The sequence below is a fragment of the Leucopleurus acutus genome (genome assembly GCF_964270905.1).
Source record: "Leucopleurus acutus genome assembly, chromosome: 11".
NCBI lineage: Eukaryota > Metazoa > Chordata > Mammalia > Artiodactyla > Delphinidae > Leucopleurus > Leucopleurus acutus.
In genome coordinates this window covers 1,768,375-1,785,013 of record NC_139152.1, presented here as the reverse complement: position 1 = coordinate 1,785,013, position 16,639 = coordinate 1,768,375, and the positions used below count along the sequence as shown (strand labels likewise).

Sequence of the window (16,639 nt, the reverse complement as noted above, 5' to 3'; positions counted from 1 at the left end):
TGGCCTTTGAGGCCAGATGTCCCCAGTTGGCATTGTCCACTATGTTCCCTTTGTCAGCAGGACTCCTGCCTTTTTTCCTAACAGCTTTACTGAGATAGGATTCACAGCTCATACAACTCACGGTGGACCCTGTACAGTTCAAGGCTTTAGGGGCTCAGAGTTCAGCAACCTTCCGCATAATCAGTTTTGGAACGTTTTTCTTATGCCCCCAGAGAAACCCAGCCCCTAATCATCACCCCAACCCCCAACCTCCCATCGCTAGGCAAGCACTAATTTCCCTTCCGTGGTGTGCCTGTGTGGACGTGGCGGGTGTGAACGGAGTTCTGAAGTTCCCCAGGTGCTCAACCTTGTTCTGCCCACTCTCCCTCCCCCTCCCCCAGAGCCCCCAGTCTCACACTGGTCTCTGCTGGCTGCAAGTGCTGGAGATTCCGTCAGCCTGAATGTGGTGTCAGCCATTTGGCAACACCAAGAGCATCAAGTGTGAATAAGGCCAGGCCTCTCTTCTCGTGCTGCTCTGAACCTTGGCTAATAGAATCCTGCCTCACCCAGAGAGGTCCTCCGAGAGCCCACGTCCTGCGGTCTGTGACCACTACCCCTGGACTCCTCTCTTGGACAGAGTGACAGAAGGGACTCGAGGAGGCAGGAGGACCCCCGGCCATGTGACCCCCGTGGATGTCCACGGCTTTTCCTGTAGGAAGACGAGGAGTGATTGCGTGGGGCTATGGACCTTGCGGGATTCGTTGGTTCTGAACCAGCTTCTCTTTTCTGCTCAGGAGGGTCCTCGGGTTTCGGAGGGGGTTTTGTTCATCCCTTAAACATCCACTCGGCAGGTTGAGCCGGGCCTCTGAACGCCAGGTGTGATGGGTTTTACTGATTGCCTGCTTACCTTTGAATCGGAGAGAAGGGGGAGTATGGTGCTCACAGGACGATGGCGGTTTCCATCCTACAGCCTTTGCCCTCCGCGGGGGGCAGTCTCCCCTCCCAGGTAAACAACGGAGGGGCCTCCTGCGAAGACCTGCCCGGTGAGGGCCCAAGTGTCAGAGGAACGGGGAAGGAAGGGAGAAGCCTAGTCCAATGCCCCCACACCCAGGCACCCTTTCCTGGGGGGCGTCACCTTCGGTCGTTCACGCCTAAGTGTGACGCAGTGTCCTGGCTCCTTCCCTTCCTGAGAACAGCGTCTGCCTGCGGCCTGACTGGGGGCCTGCGGGACTCAAAGGGTGTGGATCCAGCCCCTGCTTTTTAGCCAGAGCCGCACAACGGAAGGGAGGCCACATCCGAAGGCTGCCTGTGGCCGACGGACGCGGTTCAGACCCGGATTCCCTTCCTGACCGCAGTGCAGCCTCCAGCAAGTGGCTCTGTCCTCTGGGAATGGGGGTGGAGGGGAGGCCCCCCCAGAGGGGCTGCGAGGACCCGGAGGGGCCGGCCAGCGGAGCGCAGGCCCCCAAGTCCCCCGACCCCAGGCCGGCTGCAGGGCCAGACTCACCCGACACGACCTCCCCTCTTGAGCAGGTGAGGGGCAGCTCAGCCACGAGAAACGTAGTCAAGGTGGTCACCTTACCGTCCATCCGCATTTAGGGAGAAATGAAGACACGGTCTTTGCTGTTCTGAAACTATTGTATGTGTAAGTTTTGTCCCCGTCATGATTGTGAATGTCTTGACGGAAAGGACCGTTTTTGCACATATCGCCCCATTACCGCAGCCTGTGAGGGAGGGGACGCCGCTGCTGTCTTATAAGTGAGGGAAGGCCCTGGAGGCCAGGTGGTGCTAGCGCCCAGCTGCGGGGGGCAGGCCGGGCAAGTGAGGCGGGCCCTTGGCCTCACCGTTTGACTGTGCTAAAGAACAACGACCGTAGTCTTTTTTTTTTAATTTATTTTTGGCTGCGTTGGGCCTTCGTTGTTGCGGCGAGCGGGGGCTTCTCTTGTTGCGGAGCACGGGCTCTAGAGCGCAGGCTCAGTAGTTGTGGCACACAAGCTCAGTTGCCTCATGGCATGCGGGATCTTCCCGGACCAGGGCTCGAACCCATGTCCTCTGCACTGGCAGGCGGATTCTTAACCACTGCGCCACCAGGGAAGTCCGACTGTAGTCTTATTTTTATGCAGACCCCATGTCCTCTTAGACACCCCAGACCCCGTTGTGTTGAAAACAAAACAAGCATGGCCTGTTCTCCTTTGTGATAAGCATTTCTGCTCCTGGCTGGGGAGAGAAGGGCAGAGCATTTAAAGTCATTTCTCAGCCCTTCCCCCACTAACGAGTTATTCTCAGAAAGGAGTGAGAGCCCAGGAGCTGGGGAATCACCCTCGGGCTGAGAGCCCAGGGGACTCGGCTGTGCTGAGGAAGCCTGGCTGGGCCACACCAGGCCGGCCGGGTCAAGAGCCCGCCGACCGCCTGGAAGGAAGGAGCCAAGGTGCACCCATAACGTTAACACAGACCCGCAAGATGATGACAGATGCCACGGTGACATTTAAGAGTTTAGTAAGGAAACCAGGACAGGAAAGATCTGAAAAGAAACTACACAGGAAGCTTGTCACAAGTCTCAAGTTTTTTATTTTCAGAACAGAAGCTGGTTTTATTTTTAAAAAGAGAAGGAGAAAAGAACGTGATAAATGCCAGCGAGGTACCACTTCCGTCCTCCAGGCTCTGACTGCCAGCTCGCTCGCTTCCACGAAAACTCATGGACTCGGAGCCGTCCTTAGAGAAGGTCTGGCCCAAGCCCTTTCCAAAAAGATAAGGAGTCCGAGGCTCAGGGGAGGACGGCCTGACCTGCCCAACGTTAGAGGCGGGCAGCCCGGGACCCGTGCCCAGCTTCTTCTCCGTGACCGGCACGGTGGGCGCGGGCGCGGGCCCGGGGACGCGAGACGCACCACAGCATCTCTGGTTGGACCCCGCGCTACAGGTGTTCCTAGAAAACAAGAAAAGTGAAACTTTCGGGGCATTTCTTTTTGTGAATGAGGCAAGGGAAGTAAGTAAAAGGACTCAAGAAAAACACACCAGAAGGAAGGGGCTGACGCCCTGAGCACAAGTGCTGGCAGCAAGTGTCGGGAGGAGGACGCCTGTCCAGCGGTGAGTGCGCCTGGCAGCCGGGCCGGAACTGGCCTGGCCTCTGACAGACCAGCCGGGTGCTGGGAAGCGCAGCCCACCGGCACCCACCGCAGCCTCCCACCAGGATACCCGACGCCCTGGAGGTGTCGCAGCAGCGGTCACTCAGCAGGGAGACGGCCGTCCAAACTGGAGAAGGGGGTGGGGCAGGGGGCCGGCCTGGGGCCATGGCTCGGACACAAAGTCCTTCTCAGTCGCTGAGATTAGGTAGCAGAGAAACAGCAAAGCTGGAGAGAGGGTGTGGGAACAGAGGGAGCAGTTCCTGGGCCCCCCAGAATCTGGGCCCCAGAACTTTGACCACATGGAATTCAAAGGGCAAGAAGGGGGGTCCTGGGGAGGAGAGAAGGCAGGAGAAGAACAATTAGTTGCAAAATCCAGCCAGCTGATCCTGGACCTGGTGGGCAAGGGGCTGGGAGCAGGGACATCGAGTGCAAACATGTTCCTCCCTCCCGCCCCCTCACCCATGAGAGCAGGGAGGCTCAGGCCATCAGCCCCGTCTGTGTGTCTGTCTTCTGTCAACAGCCCCCAAGAAATTGAGAGAGAGGAGCCCCAAGTGCCAAACGGAGGCCCAGAAAGCGGAAGTCACGTGTCACTGAAGCTAGTGGGTGACAGAGTCAAAGCCACAACCCATGACCTCTGACCCTCTGGCCAGAGTTTATGACACCACACAGAGCTCCCCAGGCACAGGGAGGGAGGGAAACAGATTCCTACAACCTCCCCCAGCCCCCTCCTCCCGCAGGGTGGAGGGGAGTAGGTACCCCTGGCCTGGCTCTCAACTCTTCCTGCACTCTGACCTCCCCCCAAGACACTCATCCTGCCTCAAAGATGCCGAGAGAGGTCCTACATCGAGACTGTACGTGGGCAGCCCCTGGACGTGACCTGTCGCTAGGGAGGGAGGCTGGGCCGGGGGGGGCTTAGCCACCCTACTCCACGCAGCCTGCTTTTCCCTAGAGGCTCCCGTGACCAGAGCAGAGGACAACGGTCACCACCGCCCTTTCTCATGTATACCATGCTTCCTAAAGGAAGGACAGGTAGGGAGGTGGATTTCCTACTCCTGTGGGCCCATGGGAGGCCCAGCTCACATGGTTTTCTATCCAGAAACCCCACCAAAGCTGTTCTGAGCCAAGATGACCCAGCCAGCGACCAGCTGCAGGACGGATAGGAGCTATGGGCACATTTGGAGGGAGAGAGGGAGGGCGGCCAATGGCTGACCCTCCGCAGACCCTGTAATAACACTGGCACCGAACCCCAGCTGGATCCAGTGGCCACGTTGAATGCAACATCTGAGTATTTGTCCTTAGTTTTTGCAAGCAGCATCAGTGTGTGATGCGACACAAGTGGAAAGCACAGAGGTAGTAACACCCAAGAAAAGGTGTAGTTTGGTCCTTAGAGTATGGACCCTCCCCTCCCCCCAGCTGAGAGGAAAGGAGTGGCATCGAGGAAGATCCTGGGTGAGCTTCTCCCTCGGAGGAGGGCCACTGGCCAGCCCCCAGGAGCCCAACTCTGTCTGGGAGTTCATGGCCACAGATTCAGGTAGGAATGAGGAGTGTGTGGTGGGGAGGACCGGGCCTCCCCAGATCTCCTACTGATTGTGAGGGGCACAGGTTGGACACAAGGAAACAACACACGCGTGAATGCGCACGCACGTGCACGCGCACACACACACACACACACACACACACACACACACACACAGACTTTGCATCTACCATCTGGAAGAAATGCAATGGACACATCAGGGGAGCATGGGATTCTGGGTCATTTCAAGGTGTGGGTCAAGGACCACTAACCACAGCCTAAAAGAAGCTGGCACGTCCAAGCAAGGGGGGTGGCCGAAGGCCCTGGGCCCCCCTTTCCTCCATTCTGCCCTGCAAGGGAGAGGAATCAGAGGAGGTGGGGGAAGCAAGAAGCAGAGGTGCCCCGCCCCTGGAGAGAAGGACTGGGGAAGGGCGTTGAGAGGAGAAGAGAGCCGGCGACCCTCCTCCCTCTCTTCAGCGTCTGGCTCCTTCCAAGCAGTCTTGACCCAAGCGGTTCAGAGGGGCGCGCTGGCTCTCAGCCCTGTTTACAGTTACCTCCCCCAAACAGAGGCTGATCCAGTCTGGGTGAGGGAAGGTCGCAGGACAGGGAGCGGGGTCTCCCAACTCCAGAGCAAGCCCCCAGACCCCTCAGTTTTGGGACGCCACAGCCAGGGTGTTGACGTAGCCGTGGGCGCCCCCCTCGTCCTCCGAGATGCAGTGGCCCAGCTGGGGGGCTCCCGGCACCAACGGGGCGGAGGGCGGAGCGCCGTAGCCTGCCCGAGCCCGACTCGGGGACGCCGGGGTCTCCCTGTCCCAGCAGCCCTCCAGGGCCTCCAGGCCGCGGCAGCCGAGGAAGAAGAGGTTCTTGAGCATGAAGACGGAGAGCGGTTGCTGGTAGCTCACGGCCAGCAGGCAGCGCAGCGCCAGCAAGGGTACGTCCACGAGGCAGCCGCCCAGCAGACGCAGCAGGCGGCTGCAGCCTCCCGGCCGCGAGGCCCGGCCCCGGGGCGAGGCGGCAGCGGCGTGGAGCTCGTGGAGCCAGAGCACCGGCGAGGCGAGCGCGAGGAAGTAGGCGGCGAGAAGCAGGTAGCGCAGGTGCGCGGGCAGCGGCGCGCGGCCGTCCAGCATCAGCTCCACCAGGGCGGAGCTGTCCAGCAGGTCCAGGCACGTGCCCAGGAAGCAGCCGGCGGCGCGGTGCCGCTGGGGCTGCAGGAGCAGGGGGCCCGCGGAGCCGGGGGTGGCGCCCGCCTCGCCGATGGCCCGCACCAGGCAGTAGAGCAGCGGCGCCGACAGCGCCAGGGTGAGGCGGAAGCCCGTGGTGCCGAAGGGCGCGCGCAGCTCGATGAGGTCCAGGATGGACGTGCCCAGGATGAGCACCACCTTGGGCGTGAAGGCGATGGAGTAGATGAGCCAGGCCAAGTAGGCGAAGGCGAACTCGCCGGCCGCGCCGGCCGCCCCCGCCGGCCCCAGGCCGCCCGCGCCCCCGCGGCCGCCGCGCGCCTTGGCTCCCGCAGCCCCGGCAGCGGCGGCGGGGGCGGCGGGCAGGTGCAGGGGCGCGGCGTGCGGGTGGTGCGGGTGGTGGGTGTGCGCGGCGCCCCGACGGCCCCGGCTGTTCTTGGCGAAGAAGATGGCCCAGCCCGCCGCGACCACCAGGTCGGTGGCGACCCAGGAGCACCAGTACAGGTCGGTGACAGCGATGAGGTACACGTCCAGCAGGCCGCCCTGCGCCAGCAGCAGCGCCACGGACAGCGCCTGGTAGCCCCAGCGACAGCCTGGGCCGGGGGCGCAGCCGCGGCGCCCACCGCCGCGGCCCGGCCGAGCCCGGCGACCGCAGCAGCAGCAACACAAACGGCAGGAGGGGCCGGGGCTGGCGCCGCCCGTGCCCCCGACGGCCCCGGCGACGGCGCCCGCGCCCAGGTCGGCGGCGGTCATGCTACGCGGGGAGGTGGGCGTGGAGGCGCAGGAGGCGGCGGCGCTCCCCGGGGGCCCGGCGGGCACCAGCGGCCTGCTGATGCTGGCGCTCTCGTCGTCGTCCTCCCGCTCGGCGCCCGCGCTGCTGCTGCTGCTACTGCTGCCGGTGTCGCCGCCGCTGCCGCCGCTGCTGCTGCCCGAGCCGCTCCGGCCGCGCGGGAACCGGGGCTGCAGCCGGGCGGGGGGCGGGGCCGCGCGGGGGGCGCCGGGTGCGGGGCGCATTGTCCTCGGCTCCCTCCCGCCTACCCGGCCGGAGCCGCGCACCGGAGCCGAGCCCCGTGGCCGGGCGCGCGCGGGCTGCTGCCGACGCGCGGTGACGGCGGCGGTGACGGCGCGCGGGGCGGCCCAGCCGAGAGCTGGGGGCGGGGCGGGGAAACCGGGATTGGATTCGGGGCCGGGAGGCGGGAAAGCCCGGCCGCCGTGTCGGCAGGAGGAAGGGGAGGGGTGCCGGGGCGCGGAGTTGGGGCGGGGAGGACGCAGCGTCGGAATCCGAGGGAAGCGATGGGATCCCGGCGGCCGGATGGGAGGTGGTCGGCGAGGTCCCACCAGCTGAACCCATGGGGCGTTAGGGACCAGGTGGCCTTGGTCTCAGTGTAGACCATGCCTTTGAGCTGGGACCCTGCAGGCACCAGGGCAGCTTTGGCCTCTACTTCGTCCGGTGCCCTTTCCGCTGGGCCGTCCTGCATCTCCCTAAGGCCCTTGAAAACCGAAGGAGCCAGGCCGCACTGATTACAGAGACCAGGACCGGGAGCCCCAAACATCTGTTTCTACATATCCATGTGCCCTGCTCTCGGCTCAGTGACCGGCCCGGGGGGAGGGAGCAATTGCCAGTGAGTGGAGCAGCTCTCTAATATAAACGCTGGGGAAGAAAGGAGCAGGAAAAGGACGGTGCGGCGCGTGTGGCCCCAGCCAAGAAGGTTTTCAGTATTCTCTGACGGTCTTAAAGTGGGAATGGGAAACAGTAGGAAGAGGCAGCTGGCAGAGGAAGTTAAGCACCTAGAGGCGCCTCCGTGGAAAATAGGCCCGAAGCTGCGATGGTGAATGTGCTACAGACGGGCCGTGGACGGGAGCACAGCAGCCCTGCAGCCACAAGTGCAGAGCTCTGTACAGTCCACGGCAGATGTGGGCTTAGCACCCGCAGCCCACCCCGGGCACGCGCCGGGTCCGGGTCCAGTCGTCATGCAGCCCAGCAGGTGTGGGGGGCAGCTGAGCTCCGGGCTGTGGTCTCAGCTCTGCCATGTGGCCTGCGTGATCTTGCACCGGTTATTTCGCCTCTCTGACCCTAGGATTATCCAACTGTAAAAGGGGACCAACATCTACCTTCCCAGGCTGTTGTATTAAGAGAGGGCACGAGTTCGAAGGGTTTGGCCCAATGCCTGTCCCGGAGTGTGTTAAAGGTAGCTGGTGTGAGCATCGCAATTCCATTTAGCTCGTGTCTCAAGCCCCGGGAACATTTACTCACAGCACAGGCTACTCATGACTGTTTTCTGGGCTGGAGCCGGGCTCAGCTCCCCGACAGCTCTGCGCTTCACAACGCGCCAGGGAGCAGAGCGGCTCTCGCTGGGAGCAGCGGTTCTTGGAGCTGGTCACAGGCTTCACGGTGTGAGAGGTTCAGCCCTGCCCGCTGGCGCCAAGGCCACCCACACGGGGCAAGGGGGAGCGAACAGCGCACGTGGCCCGCATCCAGGAGCGTCACAGCGGGTCCGGCGATGTCAGCACGGAGCCGGTCCAGGTGAAAAGCGGGCTGGGAGCTGCCAACTGCTAATGGGACAGATTACAGCCTGGCTCCCAGCTCTCCCCCAGGGAGGACACCAGCCAGCCGCTAACCTGAAAGCTGGCCCACAACTCCTGCTCACTTCAACGAAGCAGTAGAAGAAGCGGGAGCAGCTGATGCAGGCTGAGAACTGGGCTGCCGAGGGGACGCTGGCGAATCTGTCCCCACCCCACCCCAGACCTGCTGCCCTGGCCACCCGCCCAGCTCCCTCCTGCCCTTGCCCGTCAGGCCAGCCCTCGCCCAGGGTACCTCCTGAGGACGGGTTTCCTCCCTGGGAACTTGGGCGGTACCAGCCGTTAGAAGCTATCCTTGCATTGCTGGGAAGTGGGCTTCAGTTGCTCAGAGTAACTTCTGTATGAGACTCTTTAACCCGATTTCTTTCAGGTCTGAGGCTCTGAATAAAAAGACCACAGATAATAAGGGGAAGAGATCAGGGCACGCGGCAGAGCGCGCTGGTGGTCTGGGTACCAGAGGGACCTCGGCTTTGCACCGGGTTATGTCTAAATCTGTGTACACGCTTGGGCGCATACACGCACACACACAATCACAGAGACCCTTCGCTTCAGCCCGTGATGGGCTTGACAAAGATGTGGCTAGGATGAGAAGAAGGAAGTTAAGACTTTCTCGTATATAAAGTAAGTACAAACATCCCTCAAGGATCTGGAAAAGGGAAAACACAGTCACCGAGCAGCTCCTAAGCCCCCGAGGTCTGTGCTTACATCTTACGTGCGGTACCTGGGGACAGAGACAGAAGGAGGGCGCCCTGCTCCCAGCCACACAGCTCCTCACGGGCAGGCCTCTGGCTCCCAGCCCAGTACTCTCACCCACCTACCACGCTCCTTCTCACAAGCCTAGGATGGCATCCTGGGAGTCAGGGAAAAACTAAGCAGTTTTCAATCCAAACGTCATTTCCCTGAGCACCTGTTAAACCTTACCTGTCATTGGGTAAGGCTCATTTGGAGACCTGACACCCTCATCCTCCTGGGGCAGCGGCAGATGGGCCGGGAGGAAGGAGAGATGCCCCCGTCATCTCAGCAGCCCGGGAAAGCGCAGCGGGCAGGGCCAGCCCTCCCAGCACTGAACCAAGGCCCAGTCCTCACGGACCCACCGTCTGTTTGTCAGCCTGCCCTCTTCCCTCCACAGCGAGAATGAAGGGCAGGGCCGAAGGGCGCTGTCGACGAGCATGTGGGGCCTCACCGGGGCCCCCGTGGAAAGGCCCAGCAGGCCCTCTGGTGCCCCATCTCACAGTCACGGTGCCGACTGCCGCAAGTGGAGGGGAAGCGGGCGGGGGGCTGTGGCTGGAGCAGGACGGGTCTGCGAGCTTCGGCTCACTAGGAACTGAAGCCTCAGAACTCCTTGGAGAGTCTGTGACGATAGCACTCCAGCTGCCCACTGCAGAGCGCCCCTAAGGCCCGGAGCCAGGCTGTGGCTTGGGCCACCCCATGGACGGCCCACGGCGAGGCGCTACCCTCGCAGGCAAAGGAGAAGGTCCGGCATCAGTGCCTGCAAGTGTCACTCAGCCCCTGGCCTGGGTGCCAGGGCTCCAGAGGCTAAAAACAGCAAGTCCTTTCCTAGGAGTCCAGGCTGGGCGGGGGACAGACACATAAACAAGAAGGCACAGTCAAGTATCGTGAGGGTTACGGCCAAATTCTCTATGGGGCCTAGAGGAGCAAAGGACATGAGCACTGTTGGGAAAGGAGAGCAGAGGCTGGTTAGCAGCTGGGACGTGGACTCGGGACTGGTGGGCATCTCAGGGAGGAGCAGGACAGACGGAGGACGCACAGGGTGACGTCGCCAGGCAACGCCGAGCAGTTCCGGATGCTCGGCTTCAGTATGAAGTCCAAGGAGAAGGGCATGATGGGTAAACGGAGGGGATAGGCAGGGCCAGGTCACAGAGGACCTCGGGGGCCAGGCTGAGCTTGGGCTACATTCCAGGAGAACAGGGACCTCTTGAAAGCAGACGTGCCACATGGACAGATTTGCGTCATAGAAAAATTACTTTGCAGCAGAACCGATGGGCTGGAGGGGAGAGAAAATGGAAGCAGAGACTGTGTTCCATTCTGGCCATATTGTGAACAAAATGCATAAGACCTCCCAGCTTACCGAAAACACCAGGTAAAACTGAACAGTCTAAGTGCGCAGTTAAGAGAGTGAGATGAACCCCGGGGGCCGTCCATGAAGAGGAAACTGGAATGGCGAGTGAAGTACCTGATGCTTCAGATGTGTGGTTGGTCTGATACAGCGGGGACCAGCCACAAGCAGCTACCTAAACCTGAATGTATTTAAATAAATATCAACTGGGACTTCCCTGGCCATCCAGTGGTTAGAACTCCGCGCTTCCACTGCAGGGGCCCGGGTTCAGTCCCTGGTCAAGGAACTAAGATCCTGCAGCTGCATGGCGAGGCCAAAGGTAAATAAATGAATTAATAATAATAATAATATAAATAAGTAAATATCATTTGAAATAAGTTAAAATTTCAAATTCAGTTCCTCAGTCTCACTCGCCACATTTCCAGTTCTCAGAAGCCCCATGTGACTGGTGGCTACTACCCGGAACAGCAGATACAGAGCAATTGCATCACTGTGGCATGTCCTCTTGGGCAGCACTGGTGGGCACGTGGACACCTGGCGTTCAAGCCAAATGAGGCAAGAGCACAGAGCTGAGCTTCCTGCATAAATCCAGGACTCAGCGAAAGGGCGAACAGAAAACTAGATCTCCCACCCAAACAGGAAGGCCACAGGCAAATGAATAAGCATTGACCTAGGCTTGAGGTGGCATAAAAATCTCTCCTGGGGGGCTGCCCTGGTGGCGCAGTGGTTGGGAGTCCGCCTGCCGATGCAGGGGATGCGGGTTCGGGCCCTGGTCCGGGAAGATCCCACATGCCGTGGAGCGGCTGGGCCCGTGAGCCATGGCCGCTGGGCCTGCACGTCTGGAGCCTGTGCTCCGCAACGGGAGAGGCCACAGCAGTGAGAAGCCCGCGTACCGCAAAAAAAAAAAAAAAAAAAAATCTCTCCTGGGAATTCATAACCATTGGACTATACCACCCATAGATTTGAGATTTGCACAATCTCAAGCTGAGAAAGTAACATAAATATTGGTTGTAGGCTGGTAATAACCATGGATACTTAGCAAAAGCAAATACAAAACAGTTCTGGGGGGACATACCGTCAAACCAAGCCTTAGAGGATTCCCACGGATAAAGCACCAGTAAAAGTCAGTTCACAATACCAAATTGCAAAACACACAAGGAAATAACCCATCATGAATGAAAGCCAGTGTATGAAACATGTAGCAAGATTAGACCCCCCCAGGAACTTCAGATGATGATGGCTATAATACCAATAGGTTTAAAATGATTAAGAGCATAAAAAAGAATAAAATACTATGAAAAAGAATAGTGGAGAAAAAAGAAGGAATAAGGCGGGGAGAAGTGCATCCAAGAATCACAGCGTGTGGATCTCTGTGAATTTTCTCCACAGTGAAATAATCATAACTGGTGGAAATTATAAAAAACAACCATTTACACAACGTTGTACTTCAGCTATACTTCAATAAAAAATAAATTTAAAAAAACATTTAAAATTTCTTTTTTTTAATTTGGCTGTGCCACGCTGTGTGCAGGGTCTTAGTTCCCCGACCAGGGATGGAGCCCGGGCCCCCGGCATTGGAAGTGTGGAGTCCTAACCACTGGACCGCCAGGGAATTCCCCCATTTAAAATTTCTGAAAATTGTCTTAGGGCACACAGCAAATGGAAAAATGTTTATTCAAGAAATCCGCTAAATCTCTTTAAGAACAGTGAGAGTCTGTGGCATTGAAGCCACAACCTGTCCCGTCCCCTCCCCCAGCTCAGTGTGGCAGAAACTCACCTCCAGGTGAGCGAGGCCAAGAAGGGGCCCCTCCTCCCCTTCTGCGAGTGTAGGACAATAGTTCCTCTCCGGAGGGGCTGGTCACTGCACTTCTCATCTCCCGTCTCTCTGCCCCGCGGCTGCAAGTGCAGAAACTGTTCCACAAAAGCACAGCTGAGAGGCCTGTGGCTCCCTACCTCCACCCAGTCCCCACTTGTAGACTGGAAGCTCTAATCCAATCTCCTGTCCCAGCTCACCTGTAGGGTAGAGGTTCTGTGCAGGGAGAGGCAAACTGAGAAGACAAGGGGCTACTACCCCCTCCTCCCATCCCCTTCCAACTCATGGAAAAGACGTATCACTCTAAGAGAAGCAGGTTGCTGTACCCAGGTCCAGAGTGTTGGCATAGAGCTTTTGCCTTGGGTGTAGAAACAGAGGGTTCGGTAGCTCAGGCTAAGGGGACAGGCTCACTTGGAACAGAGTGCAGGGAAGTTCAAGCCTAAGGGCACTATTGAAAAGAAGGAAGACCTTTGTGGTGAGTCACTTGAAGGAGGCTGGTCATTCCCTGATGGAACAAGTGAAACAAACCAGCCCGGAGTTTAACAGAGAGACAGCTGAAAAGAACCCGGCTGGGGTCAGAGCAAGCCTCAGAGCCTGGTTTTAAGAACTACCCGGCAAAGGGGCCCAACTTTATCAGATCAGATGTGGAGCAGTTTATGTCCCAGGACATTGTCAAAAATAACAGAGCAATCAGGTAGCAATTAGTGGAGCTTAACGGTTCAGTGTGATACCAATAGAGGCAAAGCTGCCGAAGGTTAACAAAGAGATTGGGGAGGTAGATAGCTAGTGGGAAGCAGCCGCACAGCACAGGGAGATCAGCTCGGTGCTTTGTGACCGCCTGGAGGGGTGGGATAGGGAGGGTGGGAGGGAGGGAGATGCAAGAGGGAAGAGATACGGGAACATATGTATATGTATAACTGATTCACTTTGCTATAAAGCAGAAACGAACACACCATTGTAAAGCAATTATACCCCAATAAAGATGTTAAAAGAAAGAAAGAAAAAGAGTGATTATGACAAAAAAAAAAAAAGAGAGATTGGGGAAAAGACAGTCAATGAGAACCCAGCTAACACTGTGGCCACCCAGGGGGCAGGGAGATTTGCGTACACGTCAGAGGCTTCACACTACAGGAGAAACAGACCTCGCTGAATTCATCTACCCATATCACTAAATAACAAAAACTCAAGTACCAATAACAAAAAATCCTGGCGGGGGGATGGGGGAGGTAAGGGATCACAGTTTCCAGAGCTGCTACAATATATTATCTTAAATGTCCAGTTTTCAACAAAAAATTATGAGATGTAAAGAAATAGGAAGTGTGACCCATACACAGGAAAGAAATACAAACAGTAGAAGCTGCTTTCGAGGGGCCCAGATATTGGATTTACCAGACAAGGACTCCAAAGCAGCTATTATAATATATTCAGAGAACTGAAGGAAACCATGTTTAAAGGAAAGTATGATGACAATGTCTTATCAAATAGAGAATGTCTATAAAGAGATAGAAATTATAATAATAAAAAGAAAGAACCAAATGGAAATGTTGGAGTTGAAAAGTACATTAGCTAAAATATAAAACTAATGAGGGACTCAACTGTACATTTGAACTGGCAGAAGAATCAGCCCACTTAAAGACCCATTGATAGAAATTAAACACTCGGAAGAACAGAGAAAAAAGAACTAAGAAAAAAAGGAACAGAACCTCAGAGAGAGATGGGATACAACTGACTTCATCAACATACATACGTGGGAGCATCTGAAGGACAGGAGAGAAAAAAGGAGCAGAAGAAAGATATTCAGGGAAAAACTGTCTGAAAGCTTCCCAAATTTGATGAAAACCATTAATCTACACATCCAAGAAACTCAAAAACTCTGAGCAGGATAAGTGCCCAGACCCATAGCCAGACACATCACAATCAAAATGTTAAAAGATAAAGACAGGGACTTCCCTGGCGGTCCAGTGGTAAAGAATCTGCCTTACAATGCAGGGGACGCGGGTTCGATCCCTGGTCAGGGAACTAAGATCCCACGTGTCGCAGGCAAATATAAATAAATAAATAATAAATCTTAAAAAAAAAGATAAAGACAAAGAGAAAATCTTGACCAGAGCAAGAGAAAAACCACATCACAAACAAGGGAATTCCAAGAAGAGTGACAGTAAACTTCTCATCAGAAAGAGTGGAGCCCAGAAGCCAGAGGGATGACATATTAGAAGTCCTGAAAGCAAAGGTGGAAAAATTCTTACGCCCAGCAAAACTATCTTTCAAAACTGAAGGTGAAATTAATACATTTCTTGATAAACAAGAAATGAGAAATGTTGCTGGCACACCTGCCTTATAAAAAATACTATATAGAAGGAAGTTCTTCAGGCTGGAAGCACTAATTCAAATCCACACACACACACACACACACACACACACACAAACGAAGAGTGCCAGTAAAGGTCATTATATAGGTAATTATAGGAAATAATGTAAATATGTATTTCTTCTCCTTTCTTCTAACTTAGTTAAAAAGCAATACCATCTTTTCATCAAATGGTGCTGGAACAACTGGACAATAACAAGCAAAAAAATGAATCTAGACACAGACGTTACACCCTTCACAAGAATTAACTCAAAAAGGATTCCATACCTAAATGTAAAATGCAAAAGTAAATATAAAAGTCCCAAAAGATAACAAGAGAAATAACCTAGATCTTGGGGTTTGGTGATGACTTTTTACATACAACACCGAAAAGACATGATCTATAAAAGAAAGAATTGGTAAACTAGATTTTATTAAAATTTAAAATGTCTGTTCTGCAAAAGACACTGTCAAGAGAATAAGAAGACAAAGCACAGACTGCGAGAAAATGTGCAAAAGGCACATCTGATAAAGGGCTGCTACCCAAAATATGCACAGGGTTCTTAAGACTCAACAGTAAGAAAACAAACAGCCCAATATTCAAAATGGGCCGAAGAACCTTAACAGACACCTCACCGAAGAAGATACACACATGGTAAATAAGCACATGAAAAGATGCTCAACTTCACTGGTCAGCAGGGAAATGAAAATTAAAACAACAGTGAGATACCACGGCACACCTATGAGCATGGCCAAACTCCAGAGCCCTGACAACACCAAACGCTGGTGAGGATGCAGAACAGGAACTCTCGTTCGTTGTCAATGGGAATGCAGAATGGTACAGCCACTTTGGAAGATAGTTTGGAGTTTTAACAAAACTAAACATATTGCTTTCCAGCAGTCATGCTCCTTGGTATTTACCCAAAGGGGTTGAAAACTTATGTCCACACAGAAACCTGCACTTGGTATTTATAGCAGCTTTACTCATAATTGCCAAACTTGGAAGCAACCAAGGTGCCTGGCTCAGTAGGTGACATGATAAATAAACCAGGAACGTTCACACAATGGAATACTATTGAGCACTAAAAAGAAAGCTCTCAAGCCATGAAAAGACATGGGGAAACTTAAATGCCTATTACTAAACGAGAGAAGCCAGTCTGAGAAAGGTTACACACTGTATGATCCCAACTATATGACATTCTGGAAAAGGCAGAACTATGGAGACAGTAAGAAGATCAGTGGTTGCCAGAAGCCAGGAGGGAGGGAGGGATGAATAGGTGAAGCCCAGAGGACTTTGAGGGCAGTGAGAACACCCTGTATGACACTGTAATGGATATATATCAGTACAATTTGTCCAAACCCATACAAGGTACAACACTAAGAGTGAACCTAACGTAAACCATGGACCTCAGGTAATGATGATGTGTTAATGCAGATTCCTCAATTGTAACAAATGTACCATCTGGTGGGGGATGCTGATAGCAGGGTTGGGGGGAGCTATGCATATGGGCCGGGAGTGGGTGGTACGTGGGAAATCTCTGTACCTTCCTCTCAATTTTGCTGTGGACATAAAACTGCTATTTTTAAAATTGTCTTTAAAAAAAAAGCAATCGCATAAAACCATATAATTATAACTGTATTGTTGGAACTTTAATATATAAAAATGTAATATATTTGCCCATGAGAGCACAAAGGAGGTGGGTGGGAGCGAAACTGTAATGAAGCAGGGACCTGGCCTCAGATGGTAACTTGACTCCTCAAGATGAAGTGAACCGGAAATGGTAAATAAGTTTAGTGCGACAAACTTTATAAATATGTCCTTTCTCTCCCATAGAAGGAGAGTAGACCTCAGCTTCTTTAAGACATAAAATTGTATAAAAGTAATCATTGTAAGACTGTATTATTGGGTTCTGTAACATATATAGATCTAATATGTGCAACAATAATAGTACTAAAAAGGGAAGAGGGCAACAGAAATATACAGAAACATAGTTTCTATATCTCACTGAAACTAAATTGGTATAAATCAT

The 16,639-nt window shown here is 54.9% G+C and overlaps 1 protein-coding gene across 1 annotated transcript; it reads right to left on the bottom strand.

Annotated features, from left to right (window-relative positions):
* Positions 1-5,261: 5,261 nt before the first annotated feature.
* On the bottom strand, positions 5,262-6,806 carry TMEM121B (transmembrane protein 121B; the record flags this gene model as incomplete). The annotated part of the gene is made up of 1 exon (XM_082849934.1): positions 5,262-6,806. The coding sequence occupies one exon, from the start codon at positions 6,804-6,806 to the stop codon at positions 5,262-5,264; it is 1,545 nt and encodes a 514-aa protein (XP_082706060.1).
* Positions 6,807-16,639: the final 9,833 nt, after the last annotated feature.